This window comes from Emys orbicularis, chromosome 1, assembly GCF_028017835.1.
Source record: "Emys orbicularis isolate rEmyOrb1 chromosome 1, rEmyOrb1.hap1, whole genome shotgun sequence".
In the NCBI taxonomy this organism is placed as follows: domain Eukaryota; kingdom Metazoa; phylum Chordata; order Testudines; family Emydidae; genus Emys; species Emys orbicularis.
Window position 1 is genome coordinate 33,024,599 of NC_088683.1, and position 21,766 is coordinate 33,046,364.

Genomic DNA, 21,766 nt, shown 5'->3' on the forward strand with positions numbered 1-21,766 from the left:
AGAGCTGAGTGTCCATGGGGCAGCTGGTCTCCCTGTGGGGAGCTGTGTGGAGCTGAGAGCCCTGGCTCTCAGCCCCCCACAGTGCCCCTCTTCAGTCGGTTGAAGTGCTCCTGGTGAGGATGCACACCACTGACAGGAGGGAAGTGTGGACATCAGCCACGGGCTGTAAGTCGACCTAACATAGCTCAATTTAGGCCTGTAGTGTAGACATGCCCTTAGAAACAGGTAGGGTTATTTTTGACAGAGTGCTCCTGCCTCTCTCCTTTATCCCCACTCAGTCCTTCCTGAATACATTATAATAATTGATTGTAACATTCCAAACATGACTCATCCCACCAGTTTACAGTACTACCACTTATATCAAATGTATGCTCATAAATGGGCAATTCCAATGATTAGTGTAGGTTTCTAGAATTGGCACATAATCAATTAAATAATTTCTTCTTTTCATGGCCTTTGGTGTCTTGATTCATTTTGTTCTCAACACCATGATTTTGTGCTAAGTGAGTGCTTATTTGTTCCCTCTTTTCACACACTTCCTCTCAGACTACTGTAGCCAGTCTGTCCCTGAGAAGACTGGTTCCTGTTCTACTGAAATGCAGGCCATACAAACTGTACAGCCCCTTCTCCCTGTGGAAGGCGGACTAATACTCCACAAAGCCAAGCCCCTCTCCCTTACACCACTTACCTAGCCAGTGATGCACTTTCTTTGCTCATAGAGAAGGAATGATCTCCTTCCCTGAAGTCATCTATAATCTGTGAGATACCTGGCAATGCAGTGTCATTAGTGTTGATATACACCATCACCAGTGAATCCATCCCCTTTGATTTCAGAAGCCTATCAAATCTTATGGCAGGTCTACACTATGGGGTTAAGTCGACCTAAGTTATGCAATTTAATAACATAGCTGGAGTCGACGTAGCTTAGGTCGACTTATTGCGATGTCTACACCACGACTTACCTTATGCTTCTCATTTCTGGTGGAGTACCGGAGTCGATGAAAGAGCGATCTGTGATCAATTTAGCGGGTCTTCACTTGACCCACTAAATTGAGCCCCGGTGGATCGATCACCGTAGCGTTGATTCACCGTAAGTGTAGACATGCTGTTATAGTGATGACTCATAGCCTTGGTTCAGGGAAGATAGCACACCATCCTGTTGTCCATCTGTTCTTTGCAGAATGTTCTTCCCGTTCTTGTTAGTATGGAATCCCCAACAAGAAGCGCCTGTTTTCCTTGGACAGTTGAAGGTCTTTGAGGGCAAGTAATCGAATTGAAAATAGTTTTTTTTAACTAACCTCTATTAGTTATACTCTTCACAGTTACTTGCAACAATAGGTGAGACATTTAGGAAGAAAGGTGATTTTTTTTTTCAAGTTGGTGTTCCTTTATCAGAGCACGGATCATTTAATCTAGTGGTAGAGTATCATTTTCTGATGGCTTTTGCTTTTAAATGATTAGGCTTAACAGGAGCAGGTAAGGGGTGTATATTTTTCAGGGTGCTATACAAACATTAAATGGTCCAAAATAAATGCACTGTTTGTGGAAACATTGTGTAACTAGTGTCCACTGCTCCCCAAGGGCCAAGTGTTATGAAGTTATGCAGTGAGGTATTTTCTCTTTTGATTGTATGGGGGACACCTTCATTGCTTCTGCTCAATAGTGCTGCTTGGTGGTACATAGGCCACTCTGATTAGCTGCTCATTAATGTCTCTGCCTGGACTGTCACTTAACTGAAAGCCATCTAATTATCACAGTATTTTCTGTAGTACAAGAAAGAACGTTAGTATTCCCCTTTGCTAGGTTTCCCCCCCGCCCTATGAACAACATAATGCTAAAAAACTGGTTTAGGCCCTCTCCTTCCTGAAAATATACAGGGTGTTGAATGAGGGTCCAGATGACATGTTAATTATAAACATGAAGTGTGTGTGTTTGTCTTTTTAAAAAAAGAGTGAAAGAAGAATTGGCTAGACCACTCCCAAGCCTCTCATTCACATGGGGGTGGGGGGAGATTTATTTATTGAGGCCTGCCCTAAATCTCACACTGTTTGGGGGAGGGTAGACTCCTTCTGTCAGACCCACCCCAAGTCTCCCTCATCGGGGAGATGGAGAGCTCCAGGAGGGAGACTTCCTCAGGCAGTTTCTGAGTCTGTGGGGGGAGGGTTGCTCTGTATGCTTAGGGAGCATCCCCATATCTCATGACTTCCACCCAGCAGCTGGAAAGCCCTCTACCCCTTTAGTTCCCCTCCCACTAGCAGCTGGAAAACCCTGTCCTGCCCCATAACTGTTTCCAGCATAAACTGGCCCCTGTGCTGGTCTAGCAGAGTTGATGCTGCTGGGGGGACAGGGAGAAGCCTCTTGGGCTCCTTCCTCAGCTGAGTCTGATTTGCTGTTGTGCTATTGCTACGTGACCGCCCTCTCCAAGGCTCCAGCCATTGGGGAGTTTCATCAGCAACTGGACTGTGATTGATGAAGGGCTCAAAAGGGGCTCAGCTGCATTTCATGCAGAGGAAGGTCCCTCAGCACTTGGGCTTAGGGTTACCACCTGCTCGGTATTTGACCAGCCTGGCCCTTTTTTTATGGATGTGCCAGTTGCCACAATAATAATTTAATCTGCTGGGTTTTTTATGTGGGTCTAAAAATTTGCATTATCACAATACACCAGGATATCTAATGTTAAAAGTTTCTGTATCTAGCTAAAGATGCTGCAGTTTTCCCATTTCCACACTTTAAGTGGTAACAGATCAAAACTGTTCAAAATACAGCAGCTGTCTACCCACCAACAAGCAAGCACACCGTGCGCATGTGCGAGAGGGTTAGAGTCACGCAAGCGTGAGGAGATGTGCAATGTTATCAATCTTATCTATATGTGTTCTCTCTCCACAGGTGCCTGTTGAGGGGGGGGGGGGGGCATTGCGGTGTTGCCTTGTGGTTGAGGTTGCAGCAGGCTTGCCTTGTGGGGCGGGTTAGGGTTGCCAGGTGTCCGGTCGAAAAGGGACCCTGGTAGCTCTGGTCAGCACCGCTGACCGGGTTACTAAAACTCCGGTCGGCGGTGCAGCAGGGCTAAGGCAGGCTTCCTGCCTGCCCTGGCTTCGCGCGGCTCCCAGAAGCAGCCAGCATGTCTGGCTCCTAGGTGCAGGGGAGGCCATGGGGGCTCCGTGCGCTGCCCCCATGCTAAGCGCCGGCTCCTCAGCTCCCATTGGTCAGGAACCGCAGCCAATGGCTGCAGGGGCAGCACTCAGGGAAGGGGCAGTGTGTGGAGCCTCTCTGGCCCCTCCACCTAGGAGCCAGACATGCTGGCTGCTTCTGGGAACTGCCTGGCTAGAGCCTACACCCTGCATCCTCTTCCCAGCCCAAAGCCCCCTCCTGCACCCCAAACCCCTCCTCAGAGCCCACACACCCCAAGCCCAGTGAAGTGAGTGAAGGTTGGGGAGACCGAGGGAGGGAAGATGAACTAAGTGGGGGGCAGAACCTCAGAGAAGGGGCGATTAGGGCGGGGCAAGGGTGTTTGATTTTGTGCGATTAGAAGGCTGACAGCCCTAGGGGCTCCATTTTTTATTTTTTGCATTTCAAAGGTGGTAACCCTATTCAGGCCTCCCGTGCCTTATGCTCTCTTCATGAGTCTGGCTCCAGCTCTCCGGCCTCCTGTGCCCTGTACTCCCTTCCTTCAGGAGTCTGGCTCGCTCCCTCCGCCCTCTGTGTGACCGCCGGCGAGTAGCGCCTGCCCCACAGCGGCTCAGGGCTCGAGGTAACTGCCAGATGTTTGGCCGCAGGAGGCTTCACTTAACGGAGTCCCCCACCAGGGGCCGCTGTACACGTGTCCCGGCGCTCCCAGGGCGGGTAAGGTGCTATTTCTCCCCCACCCTCCCCAACTCGTGGCGCAGGTTCCCTACAGCTCCCGCCGCTGGGGCGGCTCATGTTCCAATCCCCGGCTGGCGCCACGCGGGGCAGGGAACGCTCCCGCTCACCCTGCGCGGGGCAGGGAACGTTCCGCTCGCGCGGCCCGGGTACGTTGGAGACCGTTGGTCACTCGTGGGGCCCCAGGTTGGGGTTAGTGTCACGCGCGGGCTTTGCCCGTGGTGACGTCACCGGTCGCGCTCTAGTCTCACTCAGTCGGCGTTTCCCGACCGCGTGCAGCAGTTTGAGCTCAGCCCAGCGGTTCCACCCAGTCAGTTAGTGGCCAGCTGTAGTAGCGGCGGTAGTGAGCTCCCGTTAGCGACGCCTCTTACGCCCCGCCCTGCCCCATGTTCGGACCTGATAAGCAGTCGGGGCAGCCGAAGCTGGACTGCGGTGGCAGGTTCGGGAATATGGCGTCTATGGGGGAATTTAACTCGTTCAGCGCTAGCATCCCGGCCACCAAGGTGGAGCTGTCTGTGTCCTGCAGGTAAGCGAGCGGGGTTAGACGGTGCGGGGCACCCGCGGGTGCTGCCTTGCGTGGCGTGTCGGGTGTGAAAGCCCCAGCTCCCCCTCTGGTGCCCTAGGAGGATGGGATGGGATGGGGTGGGGGGGCGACGTGTCTGATCCAGCCCCCTTGTGGTTTCTCGGGCCCCTGGGGTGTGCGCTCCACTCTCCCTGTGATGAGCTGTGTGGGCGGAGGGTCCCGACCCTTCCCCCGTGGGGTGGGGAGGGCAGGACGGGGACTTGGGGAGCAGGCGGAGTGAAATCCCTGAGCGCTGGGGACCGTACAAAGGAGAGTTGGTTTCGGTTCCTTTTTGCAAGTGCTTTCTGGAGAGACTTGGCTCATCCGTTTCCTCTGGGAATGTTCCAGCTGGGAGAAGTTGGTAAATCCTCATGCAGAGGGGTGGGGTATTCAGACACCAAAATCTAGTAACAGGCTCCTTCCCTTCCTGGGAACCTCCGATTGGCTCTGGTGTTACCGGCTACGCAGGGAGTGATGGCAAATACATAGAGAAATAGTAGATGGGGGATTCCCCGTACTAAAGCGGTGTGGCAGCCTGGGCTACCGCCCCAAATTATTTCCTCATGGGAGGGCTGCGTGTGATGCAGGTGTCCAAACCAAATCGGTTCCAAACCTTTCACTGGAGGAGAGAGAGAGAGAGACAGACTCGAGTTGGGTTTCTGTGGTTAAGGAGCATTTCCTCAGTCTGGCTGACACTTCTCCTCAGACCTGTCCCCAGGTCTCATGCGATGCGGAGAGGAGGGACAACCCCTGTCAAGACATTGTTTAAAGGAACCTTGTAAAACTGTTTCAAAACCTTAACAGTCCAGTCACACACTCCGTCCATCATTGACTATGATGGTAACTAAAAAACTCCCCTAACTAATGATATTTCAATTGCTCCTCAAAATTTACTCGGCCTGGGTGCGTGAGGGCAAGTAGAATGTTCTAAGTTTGGCAAAGATTTTTCCCCCTCTAAGGATGAAGAATTTTTGCTTTGTGTGCTATGAGACCCTCTCCCTAGTATTTAGAAATCTTCTTAAAACTGCCTAATCGACTGTAGAACAGCAGCCGCCGTAGCTGGTGTATTTGGCAGCTTTAATTGTTGTTTCCTGTTGGGAAACGAAACAGTTTGTTGAGCCATTGCCAGTGACATACTGTACTACTAAAATGTCCTGGGCTGTATCCTCTCTGTTGCTTCAGAGGTGCCGAGGTTGCCACTGCCACTCCTTCAGCGGTTTACAAAACAGAACGGCTGCTCCTGAACTCCCTTCCCCAAAGTAAACCTCGTAGCTGTTTGATAAGGGGAACACATCGAAACAAGGATAAATCAGTGAGAAGCACAATAATCCTCGACTTCCTAATGGCTAGGCAGATGAAAAGCTAACACGCCCATTCTACACCCCCCGCCCCCTCCAAAACGTGCTTGTTTATTATTAGGTTGTCCACTTCCTCCACCAATACTTTTGTTTAAGTTGCCTATTGCCTCTTTTCTTAATCTAAAATTACAAGGTGTCTTGGAAGGGGATGGCCTTCTTGTTAATTTTTTGTACAGCACTGTATAAATTGATTAGGTTCCCTAGCCACTGTCTGTAATACAAATAATAAATAAAAAAGGCTGATGTCCCCCACTTACTATGTAGAAGAGGGATGAACTTATTTAATGGGGGTTGGTTTGAAGACTGTAAATATTCTTCCTTTGGGGTTGGAGTTTTTTGTATATTGAAATTTTCACAGTTTGTGACGCCTCAGAATATTGACTTTCTAGAAGTCACCACAGAGTTTTTAAATAGCACCCAAAGGGAAACTGGACACCACACAAGGCATGTTATTGTTTAGAGAAAAACAGGCTCTAGGGTTCAGGAGCTTTAGTTTTAGGGTTGGGTTTTGTAAGTAAATGCTGTGATACCTGTCATTTTGTGGTATTTTATACTTTTTGACTCCGTTTTTTGTGTGTAATAGGAGAACACCTCTTCAATTCAGATTGCTGGTTTACTTTTTTATCTTTTATTTCAGATTTTCGGTACTATAACTTGGCAATAAATAAAACAGTACTGTTATGAAACTTGAGTGTTGAAGAAAATAGTACTGATATAAAACAGTATAGCCAAATCTAGCTGATTGAGATATACTAGTGTTTTTTTTTAATAATTAGTCAATCAAGAAGTTATTTAAATACTATAACTCACTTAATATGATTGGCTAAAATATGGGTGTTCATGTCTCTGTACATGCCGTAGCTAGACAAAGGAAAACAAAACATTCCCTGGGTTCATGCAGCAGAAAGAAAAACAAGGTTGTTCAAACAAAACTGGCTTCTCATTTGACTATTCACTCCTCCCAGCTCCTCCTCTTCATTCCTGTGTTAGGTCTTACTTGTCAAATGTTAATGTCTAAATATATGGGAATTTCCTTTATAATGCAAGTGGTAAACTGCACTTTTTTTGATTGGCAGCAGAAACATGTATTAATATCAAAATGGAAAATGAATGACTTTAGGAAAGACACTAATGAATAACACATGATTATGACTCATCTGTGTACACATTTATTGGCTAAAACCCCAAAAGAAATAGCATTCTAATACAAATATGCAATATGGACAGAAGAATAAACTGCCAGATACAGCAATAAATGCTTCAGTTCAGTAATTAGAAATTACATTTGTTTTTAGAAAATTTCTGCCTTCATTTATACTGTAGTACAATATCTTAAATTATATAATTATTTCATACTTCTTTATAATCTAGTGCTAATACTGGTTCTAATACTGATTATCAGCTAATAGAGCATTAGTTTGTGCTTATCTGTTCTTAGATTCCAGCTACATTTTCCACTTCCTTTTTGGATGTCTGTAGGAACCATACAACACTAGTCCATTTATCATTTGCTCACCTCCTGCACCCCAACCCCGTGCCCCAGCCCGGAGCCCCCTCCCACACTCTGAACCCGTCAGTCCCACCACTCAGCCCGGAGCCCCTCCTGCACCCTGAACCCTTCATTCCAGAGCCCGTACCCCCGCCCGGAGCACCCTCCCTTATCCTGAACCCTTCATTTCAGGCTCCACCCCAGAGCCCATACCCACTCCCATACCCTAACCGCCTGCCTCAGCCCAGAGCCCCCTCCTGCATCCTGAACCCGTAATTTCTGGCTCCACCCCGGAGTCTGCACTCCCAGCTGGAGCCCTTACCGGAACCCCAACCCACTGCCTAAGCCTGGTGGAAATGAGTGAGTGAAAGTGGGGGAGAGCGAAGGTTGGGGGAGGGGGATGGAGTGAGCGGGGGGCGGGACCTCGGGGAAGGGGCAGGGTTAGGGTGTTCCGTTTTGTGTGATTAGAAAGTTGGCAACCCTATGCAGGAGCTCTCACCCCTACATCTGTCTGTCCCCTGTCCAGCGATTAATCCTGCCCCTCCTTCCCCCAGTTCCTGCATCAATTCTGCTCATTTGTAGCCCCAATGTCCATAAGTTCTGCCTCCTAGCCTCTCCATCAATTCAACGTCCCACCCCATCAGTTCTGCCCTCTACCTCATTTCTGCTCTTCCTGGGGTTTTTCACTTCCCTCTCCTAGGCCTGGGAGTGGGGACTACAGCCGGGTCCCCTTCTCCCCCTTCCAGGCTAGGGCAATGGGGAGTATTAGCTCCAGAGGCTCTGCACCCCTTTATACTGTTCCCAAGCTGCATGTTGCAGTGATTGGGGGGAGGACCAGAGGAGCCATCCCCATTGTTCCAGGAGGGGATGAGGGACTGGAGCCGAACTGAGCTTCTGAGTGTCCCGTCCCCCCCCCTTTCCCCCTCCTTTCTCAGCCATTGTCACTGGTGGTGAGAGGGAGTGGGGGGTAAGAGCTCTTTCTGTAGCAGCTCCAATTGGTTGTTCTGCCGCATGAAGTGGACAGGTGGGGCAGGCAGCCAATCGGAGGACTTTTTTTCCCTTGAGGCAGCACTCAAATATGTCAGATGACTGGAGTGTCTTGCTTCATCATAAGACTTGCTACAGCCCTGGAGAAATCCAGACACTTGTGGATAAACTGGCTCATCTCTTGGCATTGATTTTGCAATTACTTCTTTTTTTGTCTACAATATTTCATCTAATTTTTATGGATATAAAATGTGAGCATAGGCCCCATGAAGTCTTGGTGAGCGGTCAATGGCTCCCAGGACAAGGGAAGGCTCTATACTAAACTATCCTATATTACTCAACTCACATTTACAAGAAAGTATTAAAATCAGATTAAGGGAAGAGCTAGCCTGAGGTAATAAAGGTGAGTTCCATTTGCTCTCTGCGACAGTAGCAAAGGAACTGAGGCTGTTGAGGTGGTGCACTCCCTTATGTAGAGTAGGTCAATGATGTCATCCTCATCTCCTGCCCCCGGACCTCGCTAGACATGGCTTTTCAATGCAGTTCATCAGCTATACACCAGATGCACCATATTTCACAAATGGAAATGCACCACAAATAAGTTCTTAATATATGTAACATCACAACTAAACAAATTCATCTATAAGTTACTTATAGATCACATTTAATCCCAACACAAACATTAAACACATCACTAAAAAACCCCAAGTATTTAAAACTATGGAAGTCAGTATCTAAAGTTAAAAGCACAATTGTTTTGGTGCTTCCTGAATAGATTCCCCTGCCAGCACCTGCAGACTTCTAGAGTCTCCATGGATTAGAAACCCACAGATATACTGTGCTCTATTAGGTTCACAGAAACTCTAGTCCTTTCCTTAATTATTTGACACTGAATAGTTGTCATGGACCAAGACCCTGTTTTACTAGGCACTTCACAAACACAGAGGGCTCCTAGGCTAGGCATTATGATAATGCAAATCAATAATAGAAAGAAAAATATTTTTATTTCTTGCTCCTCCAACAATTGTAAGACTATGCCTATGCTCGCATTTTAAGCACTCTCCTCTGAATTTACGCCAGGCCTCAGTTTGCCTTGCAAGTTAACACTAAGTTAACTCAGTTCCGAAGTTCCCCATAAGTGTCCCTCTGTAGTATCTAGCCGTGATCCACTGGACACTCACAGAAATTACCAGATAAGCCGTCCCCAAAGGAACACAAGCTTGTTCGATTCAGCTGAGTATAATCTCCAATATAACAACGCAGCACTGTAATCTGTTTATAGTGAAAACAAATATTAAGTATCAGAGGGGTAGCCCTGTTAGTCTGAATCCACAAAAACAATGAGGAGTCCGGTGGCACCTTAAAGACTGGCAGTATATTTATGCCAGTATCTGTAATTTTCACTCCATGCATCTGAAGAAGTGGGTTTTTACCCACGAAAGCTTATGCCCAAATAAACAAATATAAAGTTATTAATAGATTAAGATGTATGAGATCGTAAGCAAGGATAGTCAGAACACCAGGTTACAAATAAAACAAAAGGTATAACCTGCTTCTTATAGTCTAAACTTAATTTTAAGAGGCTAAGCCCTTGTCTAAAGACGTCTGTCTTAGCCAAACCCTCGTTGAGATCCCATTTTCATGAATGTAATTGCTGCACTGTCCAATTAGTCCCCAGATGCAGGATAAAACAGGGGTCCTTTTGCCTTCCTATTATACCCCAGAGTTGATTGTCTTTGCACCTCAGGGACAGGACAACCCCCCTGTGGTTTAGTTTCCAGCATCTTTCCATGTTGACTTAACATCCTTATATTGACTTAGAATGCAGATGTAGCTCCCATTGTGTTTTGTTTACTATAGTTAATTTACCCATAAGAGTCAGGGATAGGTGAATAGATAGGTGCTTTGGCTGGCAGAAAACAGGGTGGATTGATTTAAATCAAGGCGATTTTAAATCATGATTCAAATCACCAAGCGGAAATCCTCTATTTCAGCAGTCCACAAACTTTTGAGGGTTGCGCCCGTCTTACCCCTGTCGTGTCCCCACCTCCCGAGCTGGGGCAAGAGGCAGGGCCACGGCTTGCGGGGGGAGGGAGGGATGCGGACCGGGCAGGGCTGTCCCTAGCTATTCTGGGGCCCTACACAACCCCCCCTCCGCAGGAGGGGTGTGTGGGGCCCCAGGCCTCCGCAGGGGTGGGTGGGGCTGGCCCCAGGCCTCTGCGGGGTGGGGGGCGGGGCTGGCTTGGGGTGGGGGGAATCAGCACTCACCGGCCGCGCGACTGGGGCCAGGTCGCTGCATTTCCCACCGCCGGTGAGTGAAGGCCCGAACCTGCTGCACTCCTTAGTGGAATGGGAGCGGGGCTGGGCTGGGGCAGAGCAGGGGAGGGAAGAGGCGGGGCAGGGGCTGGAGCAGCACGCAGCTGCGCAGGGCACCAGGAAATTTGGTGCCCCAAATTTCCTGGTGCCCTACGCAGCTGCGTACTTTGCGTATGGGTAAGGACGGACCGGGGTAAGGAGGCTGAGGTTGGGGCAGCAGCTGGAGGCGGGAGTGGAGCTGCAGCCGGGCTGCGGTGAGGATTGGCGGCCGGGCCCACGGCCAGGTCCGGCTCTGCTCCTGGCTTTGCCCCTGCCTCGTCCTTGGACTGGGAATGGAGCTGAGGCTGGAGGCTAGCACGGGACTGGGAGTGAAGCGGTGCAGAGGCCTGGGACAGGGCTGGGAGCTGAGGCCAGGGAGGGGCTGGGTGGTGCTCCCTCCCTGCTCCTGTGAGGCTGGCCTGGGCCTGCCATGCCCCCCTGGACATTCCTCCACACCCTCCTAGGGGGGCCTGCCCCACACTTTGCTCTATTTAAATCATTGATTTTAATCAGTTTTTTTCTAAAGAAAGGTGTTTTCTTCTCAGTTGATATAACCATTAAAACATGTTGAGTTGCAGCTAAATAGAACTTTTATACTAGATTTGGTATATCTTTTTGCCATCTAGGAGAGCACACTATAACAATATACATTCATTTAAGTAATTTATTTAGCTTAATTTCAGATTCTTTTAATTGTACCTTTTAAGCATGTTGGAAAATACAGTAACTCCTCAGTTAAAGTCGTCCCGGTTAATGTTTCGTTGTTATGTTGCTGATCAATCAGAGAACATGCTCGTTTAAAGTTGCGCAATGCTCCCTTATAACCTTGTTTGGCAGCCACCTGCTTTGTCCAGTGCTTGCAGGAAAAGCAGCCTGTTGGAGCTAGCTGGTGGGGGCTTGGAACCAGGGTGGACCGGCAGCCCCCCTATCCGCTCCCCTAAGTTCCCTGTGCGGCAGCCGCCCAGCAGGCTACCAATTGCCTGCAGTTCAGCTGTCCCTCCCCCCACTGCCATGTGCTGCTCCTGCCCTCTGTCTTGGAGCTGCTCCCGGGAGCCTCCTGCTTGCTGTGCGGGGGGTTGGGGGAAGAGAGGAGCTAATGTCAGGGTGTCCCCCTGCCCCCCCGCTTACCCCTTCTCCATATAGATCAGGGTGGGGACATGACAGGGCTCAGGACGGAGGGAGCTTGCTTGGTGCAGCTGCTGTCTCAACTTCCTGATCTACTTAAAAAGGCAATGTACTTAGAGTGGTGTCAGCGTACTTAAAGGGGCAATGCGCATCTCTCTCTCTCAAACAGGGTGTGTTTCTCTCTCTGCCATGCTGTCTCCCCTCCCTCCATTCGTGCTGCCTTGTAGAGTGTGAGGCTACGGGTATGTCTACACTACCTGCCAGATCGGTGGGCAACCATCGATCGAGTAGGGGTCGATTTATCTAATCTAGTCTAGACGTGATAAACCCCCCGAGCGCTCTCCTGTCGACTCCTGTACGCCACCACCGCGAGAGGCGCAGGCATAGTCGATGGGGGAGTGGCAGCAGTCGACTCACTGCAGTGAAGACACCGCGGTGAGTAGGTCTAAGTACGTCAACTTCAGCTACATTATTCACGTAGCTGAAGTTGCGTAATTTAGATTGATTTCTCTCTCTCCCACCCCCCCGGTGTAGACCAGGCCTAGATTAACAACAATGTGTTAACCCTTGAGGGCTCAGCCGAGTACTAGTTCATCATTTAGCAGTAAGGCATTCCCTGGGAAACATCCCACCCTCTTCCATCCTCTGACTCCACCACCTCAAACAAGGTTCACAATCATCATTGCTGTGTACAGTATTAAATTGTTTGTTTAAAACTTATACTGTGTGTGTATATCTATCTATCTATATCTATAGATATATGTCTGGTGAAAAAAATTTCCCTGGAACCTAACCCCCCCCATTTACATTAATTCTTCTGGGGAAATTGGATTCACTTAACATCGTTTTGCTTAAAGTCACATTTTTCAGGAACATAACTACAGTGTTAAGCGAGGAGTTACTGTATGTTGCTTATTTACTAGATAATTCACTTTTTGCTCATGCTTTGTGTCCAGCTATATTAGGATGGTAACTGGAACTTAAACACACAACCGCATATAAAATTTATTTTTATTAAACAAAACAACCTTAAATGTTTTAGATACATGGGCTGGAGAGTAAGTTTCTATGATGGGTGGAATCGTAAATACTCATTATTTGAGAACTGGGCAAATTAGAGCTCAGGTAGGGAGTAGCTATACAATAGCCGTATGAGACCACCTTGGTGGGCTCTGTGGATGAATCTGATGAGATGCATGATGATGTCTTCTGGAGTCAGCGGCCAGATCCCAATGCCTGTGGTAACTTTGCCAGTTTCCTGTACCCAGTAGAACAGGCCTTGGGTCTCCCCAGGATCAAAGCTTTAATACAGTACATGACCTATTGTGCCATATTTATAAAGCTTGACCTCAAAAAGTTAGATTCTCACCCTCCCTGATTTCTTTAACAGATTAGAAAGAAAAGCAGCTTTTAACTCAGTTTTTGGTAGAGGCTCATGGATTCAACATATTTTATATGTAAATGTTTTAAGACATTAATAAGTTTAAACCTTAACATATTTTATATTGCATTCAGATTTCATTTTAAACTGGTTTTTTAAAAAGGAAAAAAAAATTAAATGTATACTAAATTTTTCAAAAAAAAAAAAAAAAAAATCTTTAAATCATCCAGTCTAGCAGAGAACTTGTCAGTCAACTCTGCCAGGTTACATAGTTTTAAAGCATATTTTTAGTAGGAATACACAACTCACACACCATCCATACATGCATCTCACAATGATTATGGTGACCAGTGTGTCACCGGCTTTCATTTGATACCTTACAATACAGTACATGATTGCTGTAACGTCCTTCATTATTACGAACCTTCAGCTATAACAACCCTAGTCTCTGGATCCCAACTACAGTACAGTACTCAGGGCCATAATCAGGACATGGCAAGCGGGGCAGCCGCCAAGGGCGCAAAGCCGAGGGTGTGGAAAAATGAGTCAGAAAAATGAGGGGGGGAAAAGCGGTAGGGGTAGAGCCCTGCAGCGGGGCAATACCATGCACAGGGCTGGATTAACCTGTTATGGGTCTGGCACCAGACATATTTGTGGGCCCCCATGGAGGCAATGGAGCATGGCGTGGGGAGGTCAGTCCCCAGAGCGAGGGGCCAGCCAGAGGCAATGCAGCCTGGCATGGCAGGGGCGGCCCCGCTCTGCCCAGTGCCCAGGCACTATTTACAAACCGGCAGTTGCCAGATGCACAGTGGCCTGCCTGGCCCTGTGCTGCCAGCATGCCCCTTCCCCTCGGGGGCAGGCCCATGCCACACCACACAGCTCCCCCCCCCACTTAACATCCCCTGACTCCCTGTGGCCAGCGCCACCCCAGACCTACCCACAAATGCACAGTGCCCTGCACAACACCACCCCTGACCACAGCCCCACCACAACTGCCCAGCACCCCCCCACAGAACCCCCACTGCCTAGTGACCCAACACACAGATCTTCCCTGCCCCTTCACAGCCCTGCCCCAACCCCCAAGAGACCCACTCCCCCACACCCTGCCTCTCGGCCGCACTCACCAGCCTGCTGGGAGGTGACTGCTGGGTTGAGCTGGCAGCACAGCCAGGGCTGGTCCCAGGGCGGGGAATTGTTCCGGCCCCTCGGGAGTGGCGTGATCAGCCTGGCCAGGTCCTGCCCCGGCCAGGCTCCCTCAAGACGTACTTGCCTGGAGGGGCCCAGCCAAGCCCCCCACATTGTCTTCTTGCCCCACCTCCGCCACCTGACTGAGACTGGCCAGGCTTCTGCACCAGTCTCAGGCGGCTCAGCTCCGGGGAGACAGGCGGGGCCCCACAGGTGGTAGGAAGCAGAGACTGCCCAAAGCTGGAGGTGCACTGGGGTCCGGCCAGGGGGCTGAGAGGAGCAAGGGGTGGGGCCAGGAGGCAGAGAGGAGCCCTCTGCCAGTTGGTGGGCAGGTCGAGAGGAGCAAGTGGTGGGTGGGGGGAGCCAGCGGGGTCTTGGGGCGCAGTGCAAGTGGAGCAGGCCGGGGCCCCTTCTGAGCATTGGCCCGGCTCCATGGAGCCATTGTAAACCTGTCACTGGCTACCTTTACCTCCTTGCTGCTGCTGATGGGCTGCTGCCTTTAGAGCTGGGTGGCCAGAGAGCAGCAGCTGCAGAAGTAAGGTGGCATGTTAATGGTATTGCCATAGAAACTGGCAAATTGATGAATTTGTTTAGAACTGAGACTTAAATCAATGTTTGGAGTTTATTTTTTTTTTTAATTGAAACAAAACTGAAAATTTCTGCATCTAAATTTTTATATTCGACTGTTCCGTTTCAATTTGAGATTTGTGTTATTTTGTATTGTTCTTCAATGAATTAACACAGAATACGGGAGGCATGTAGTATTATTTTATTAATAATTAATTAATTTAGCTAACACCTTTATCCAAGGTGACTTCATTAACTTACTCCAGCAGTTTATCATTTGTTTTGATTGTTCATTTGCTATAACAAACAAAAGGCTTGGATCCCAACAGTATTGTCGTAGTATGCTATTTGTGTAAAAATATCATGAAAACAATGTGTTAGGTGTAGTGAGATTGTCAGGCCTGATACGAGTTGCTGATCCAAAATAGTAAACTCTTTGCCAGCTGGCACCTCTCTGTCATGCGCCTTCTGCCTGGCAATCATACTGGACACTAATGCCCATGTGCAGTGACCTTTTGTGCGGGTGGGACTTGCACAGTAACCGAGCATATGCCTTTCCCTTCCACCACAGGGAGTGAAGGTGTGGAGAGATATTTGGGATTCCAGGCTCATCTAGTTTCTCAGTGCCTACAGCTTGATACTCCAGTGGGCCCACTGAGGGTTCTGAAACCAACCACTGTGCTGTGATCCTTTGATACAGGGCCCGAGATGGGATTTTGCTGTTTGAACCTCAGTGCTGTGTTCTATCACTGGCTCAAAATGGTAATCTCCTGTGTCTTGTACTGGGAATGAATCCTTCACCTTGCTACTCCCACCAATATCCATTCTAGCACCATCAACTCCCTTCAGCATGTATGCCCTCACCAGCATCTATTCCTCACTTGATGCTGATGCAACCTTACCAGCACCAGGTCACTCAGATCTGCATGTAGATCTGCTTATATATGCGGACTGGAGCAAGACTTTCTGAGGAACCATACAAGTCCCCTTTGGAGGAGCATACAGATTGATGCTTCATCTACTTCCCCTCCTGATGAACAGAGACAGTTTCTTTAGCTACTGGGGAAAATGACAAGTACTTTCGAGCTGCAAACAGGCATTATTGCACTGCAACATATCTCCACTTCTACAATGATCAAGGTCCATGGGTCTGACACATGCCTATCACAATATGTGGTGTACCTCATCCAGTGCACTAAATGCCCCAATATGGCTGAAACCACACCATCACTACTTTCTCAAATGAACCCACAAAGGAAAATGATAAAAATCAAACACCACATCTCCTGTGGGTGAACACTTTTCACAAAGTGATCACTATGTCTGATCTCTCAGTCCTCATCCTCAAAAGGAAACCCACATATCACTTTCAAAAGACAAGCCTGGGAGCTTAAATTCATAACTTTGGTAGACTTTAAAAATCATGGACTGAATAGACACCCTGGATTTATGATTTATTGTTACAGTTATCTCTAACCCACTAACAACTCCCCTCTCCCTATGGGCAAGTCTACATTTTAAAATGCTGCATTGGCGCGTAGCACTTTAATGAAGACTCTCTAAGCCGATGGGAGAGATTTCTCCTGTCAGTGTAGTTAATCCAATTCCCCAAGAGACCATGTAGCTATGTCAGTGGGAGAAGCATTTTGTCTACATGGGTGGGGTTAGGTCAGTGTAACTATGGTTATGTCTACACTAGCACTTTTGTCAGTTAGGGGTGTGGAAAAAAACCCCACACCCCTGACCAACCTAAGTTTCACCAACAAAAGTGCTGATGTGGACAGCACTATATCGGCGGGAGACGTTCTCATGCCAACATAGCCTCTGATTTAATTATGCCAGCAGGACAGCTCTCTCCTGCCGGCATAGACTGGCTATATGGGAGACCTTACAACAGTACAGCTGTGCTGCTGTAAGATCCGTAATGTAGACGTAGCTTGTGTCTCTCAGGGGTGTGGATTTTTCACATCCTTGAGAGATGTAGTTATAGTGAAGTTGGTCTGTAGTATAGACCGGACCTAAGACTGGAGGGGTGTTAACGGGCCACTTAACACATGCTGTGAGAGTCCATTTAAAGTGAAGTACTTACACTAAACAATCTGTTCCACCTTGTATTTAGCTGTGACACTGGATAAGTTTCCCAGACCTGAAGAAGAGCTCTGTGAAGCTTGAAAGCTTGTCTCTCACCAACAGAGGTTGGTCCAGTAAAAGATATTACCTCACCCCCTCTTGTCTCTCTATTTTAATATTAACATTTTAAAATGTTTAATCCGATGGCTAGCTGTCTAGCCTTCACAGCCAGTGTACTACTGTAACATGCTGTACCTCAAAATAACACCCTGTAATCGCCATATTCACAATTTTTATATGGTTGATATATTTTGTACAAAGTATGCCTTTTGAGGTATCCTCTGAAAAGTCATAATTTGCTTAACATTGTTGTCCTGTTAAAACTTGTGCCTCAACACGGTATATGGAGTTATGAGATTTTGCTATAGGTTTGTTACTGAAACATATTGTGAGTCTGGGAAATGCCCACTGACTAGTACCTCAGAAGTAATAAAGGCCTTGACTGTCAACTCATGTACACAGAAGGTGCAAGCAAGAATTTGCAATTCATATGAAGGACTGATTGCAGGGGCACATAGGCAATGGAACTGCCTAACCCCTTGACACAGCAAGGATTTTTCCAGCATGAGGAGTTGTGTGTTTTCCCTTTTTATACCCCAACACACAAATTACCTCACTCCTCTCTCATCTCAACACCTGGAAGTAAGATTGTTTGGAAGACAAAGAGTAGCATTATTGAACTGTGGAAGAGAGAGTCTTAACTGGAAGGTTTTCTAGTTAGTATGAATTGTGAACTGCCTGCAGCATCTGGTGGGGTGAGAAAGTTGCTTGCTTCACATTTTACTTAACTTGGTGAAGCTTAGGAATTAGATTGCGATTTTATCATTTTATTTCTTTTGTAACCAAATCTAACCTTTTATGCCTGTATCACTTATAATCACTTTTAAAAGCTATCTTTTTAGATAAAACAGAACTAGATTATCTAAACTAATATGTTTTGATTGATGTGTTTGGGGAATCTCTATTCAGGTTAACAAAGGCTGTTACATATTCTTTACCCTTTGATGGAATGATGAACTAATTAATGAGCTTGCACTGCACAGTGAGGGAACTGGACAATACAAGGCACATGTTTCTGGGGTACAGTGCTGCGACTGAGGGATATGGAGGTGTTCCCCTGTATTAGTTCATGAGTGGCTGGGAGAGCATCCATGTAACTTTGCTGGGTGTGCCTTTATATGCTAATGGCTGTGTGAGCAGGGCCTGGAGAGACTGTTTTTCACCAGCAGAGCAGTGTAAGAGGAAACCCTGGTCTGGAGAATTAAAGGGACACAGCTTTTCAAAAGTCCTTGTACCTGGGGCAGTGATTCTCAACCAGGAGTCTGGGGCCCCCTGGGGGGCCATGAGCAGGTTTCAGGGGGGCTGCCAAGCAAGGCCAGCATTAGACTCGCTGGGGCCCAAGGCACAAAGCTGAAGTCCTAGCGCATGAGGCTGAAGTCTGGGGTCCTGAGCCCTACCACCCAGGGCTGAAGCCAAAGCCTAAGCAATGTAGCTTTGTGGGGGGGGCCCTGTGGCATGAGGCCCCAGGCAGTTGCCCTGCTTGCTACCTCCTAATGCCGGCCCTGGCTTTGATATGCAGAAAATCTGTTATTGTGGCACAGGTGGGCCGTGGAGTTTTTATAGCATGGGTTTTTGGGGGGGGGGGGAGACTCCGAAAGGAAAAGGTTGAGACCTCTGCCCTGGGGGATGTCACCACTACCTTTTCTGATGGGAAAGTATTGTGAATCATTCTACAGTTGCCCTCTTTCATAGATCCCAAGATCAGAAAGGACCATTTGTGATCTTCTAGTCTGACCTTCTGTATAATACAGGCCATAGAACTCAAGGCTGAGTCTGATTCTATGCAAATAACAAGGAGGCCCATAGAAATAATTTTCTAGTTCATGCTCAGTAAGTCCTCTGTCAAAACACAAGGGAAGGATTCTTCCCCTGTTGATCCGTGTTTAGTGAGCAAAGAGAGTATTAAAGTGTCTAGTCTGAAAATTGACAATGGGGAAAATGGCACCACCATATTCAGCTGATGGTTAATATTTAATGAAATCTGAGATTCTGCAGAAGATGAGGGCTCTCACTTGCTATGAATGAATGGATTTTAAGTCGTGTGTGAGGTTACAGGAGGAAAACTCTGTACTCTTCAGAGATGAAGTTAGTATGTATTGTTTCTCATTGCTTTTTTCTAAATTTTAAATTTTAGAGTAAACTTGAGCAGGCTAAAACAAATGTTACCTTTATACTCTAGGTCAGTTTTTTAATTCGTCCATGCATAATGTATAAATTACCCTTAAACCACATAAAACAACATAGGGATCAGTGATTTTTATTTTATACTTAGCTACAGTAACTGACTGGATTAGTGAATACTAGTCTGATTTAATCAAGTGTGATATCTTCAAGTTTTAGGCTAAATGTGGTATGATTCTAATAGCTGAGCAATTTTGGGAAGTAAGCAGTTTTTATTTTATTGGTTTGACTAAGGTCACACTACAGTGAAGTTCATAATTTCATTCACTAAGAATGAACATACACTAGTTATGCATGGCATAACTAAGAGAGTTCTTTCTGCTTTATATTACTACTCTTATACAGAACAAGAAAACTTTTATTCAGATGCCTTTGACCTGCCCCATTTTTTCTTCTGCTGGCACCTCATACATCCAAACCATGCAGATGTTCTCCCTCTCCCTCCCTCTTCTGTCCTCCTGACCCTGTATCCTACTCCAACTATTGTGGACGGTTCTCTTCTTCTCCCTTTCAGTATTTTCATCATTGGGCCATAAACATGATACTTCTTCCCAACCTGCAATACAAATGACACTTTTTTCTTTTGAGGATTGTCTAGATTAAACAAATATTCACTCTAGTCCTCAGTTGATGGAGAACTTTCCTCCCTCTTAAATACTGTGAATCAGAAGTTTCAGATCAGTTATTCCCTAGTGAAGGCTTAGAGGTCTTCATTGGATTAATTCATTTCTCTCAAGCTACCTGAGCCAGCAACTTAACCTCCTGTTCAGGATCTCCCTCAAGATGAGCCATAGAAAAGGCACATCTTTTGAGAAATCTGTAGATTTCACCCCCACACATTTCTCCGTATGCTCCAAGCCTGAAAAGAAGTCAATCATTAAAGTATCTCTTTATGAGATTATGCCAGGTTAAGGCCATCAAGTTCTCTTCTGACCTGACGATTGACTCCTCTTTCTTGTTCTTAGTCAGGTTCAGTCAAAGGTGAGAGATTTTGATCCCTTTTGAGACGGATTCTCCAGAGGACCCAAAGATCAAAAAGCCCTGAGCATGCTCCCTCACTCCAAACCCCTTGGCCCCAGCCCAGACCCCTCTCCTGCACCCCAATCCCAGCCCAGAACCCCCTCCTCCACCCTGAACCCCTCCGGCCCCACCCTGGAGCCGAGGGGAAGCTCCAAGCCTCCACCTTCCTCCCCCCCCCCCCACGGGACTTTGTGGCCCACGACTGATTTTATTTTTCCCCCTGTGGATAAATTATCAACATTAATGTGCCCAAGGTCCCAGATCCACAATGGGACTTAGGCTCCTAAACCTCAGAAATAGGTGCTGCTGTGATCTGTAAAAAACCCTGCTAAGCTGCCGCAGAACTCTTTAGGTGCTTAAATTCACTCTGCGGCTAGATTTCTGCTGTAAAAGTTCCCTAGGTGCCTAAGCTTCTGCCTCTAGATTTGTGCATTGCTGCCTGATGCAGGTGTCTGGGCACCTGTCTCATCCTTAAGCCCCAGGGTGATCTCTATACCAGTTGAAGATGTGATGCTCCACCTATTTTTGTCTGTGTGGCCCAGTCGGGTAGACATGATCAATCTATGGCCAGCAGAGTAAAGGACAATAAGAAGGGGTTTGTAAATTGTATTGGGAAGAATTTTGTTGGTCCATTACTAGATGGGAATTGTAGAATAGTCAATAACGAAAAGGCAGAATTGTTCAATAAATATTTGGTTTGTGGTGGGGGAAGAGGAGAAACAGATGATGTAGTCCTATCAGATGGTGATGATGAAGAAACGGGTGGATTTGATTTAAATCAAGTTGATTTAACTCACTAGTCAGGAAGACTCGAGTTAATCATGGATTTCTACATAAAAGTGCATTCTTGTTGGTTGTTATAACCTTAATACATATTCTTCACAACTCAGAGATAGATATAGGTTTCATTTTTAGAAGGTACACACTATACATTTTTTAAGTGATTTATTTTGGAAACTTTTCAGATTAGTTTTACAGCTATATCAGAAAATGAATGATTGGTTATTTCATTTAGCAAAGGGGTAATTGAAGCAGATATTTATGAAGTCATTGGGAGGTGAACTATCTCCAATTCAACAGGTTAATCATTAATATTTGGAGGATTTTCTTGCCATGCTGTATTAGGAGGAGAACATCACCAGACAGACATTTAAATTGTTTTATTTAACTAAAACAACAACATTATGTATTCTGGATTTTTTTTCTTTAAAAGCAAACATATAATATTTTAACAAAACAAGCATATGAATTTTTGAATTTAGTTAAACATTCAAGTTTTTTAAAATCGGGTTTGTTTTTGTTAAAATTGTTTAACTAAAATAGTTAAATGAAATTTAAAAACAAAAATTAAATGGACTATGTCAGCCAGGTGAACATGGGAAACTTAAAATATTGGCTTCTGCAGCTAACTTGGTCGTCTTCACTTTCTTTTTCCTGTTTGTTCATAATCTGGAAAAGAACAAGCTTTCCTGTGTGTTTTTTTTTTTTTTTTCCTGGACCGAAACCAT

General features: G+C 46.8%; 1 protein-coding gene across 3 annotated transcripts in view; it reads left to right on the forward strand.

Moving 5' to 3' along the window:
- Positions 1–4,228: 4,228 nt before the first annotated feature.
- Positions 4,229–21,766, forward strand: part of CPNE8 (copine 8) — a 250,005-nt gene continuing 232,467 nt past the window's right edge. For all 3 annotated transcript variants that reach the window (XM_065399630.1, XM_065399638.1, XM_065399646.1), the window contains exon 1: positions 4,229–4,384. In XM_065399630.1, coding sequence (XP_065255702.1) covers positions 4,245–4,384 — 140 coding nt within the window. In that variant the 5' untranslated portion in view covers positions 4,229–4,244. The remainder of the gene's footprint in view (positions 4,385–21,766) is intronic.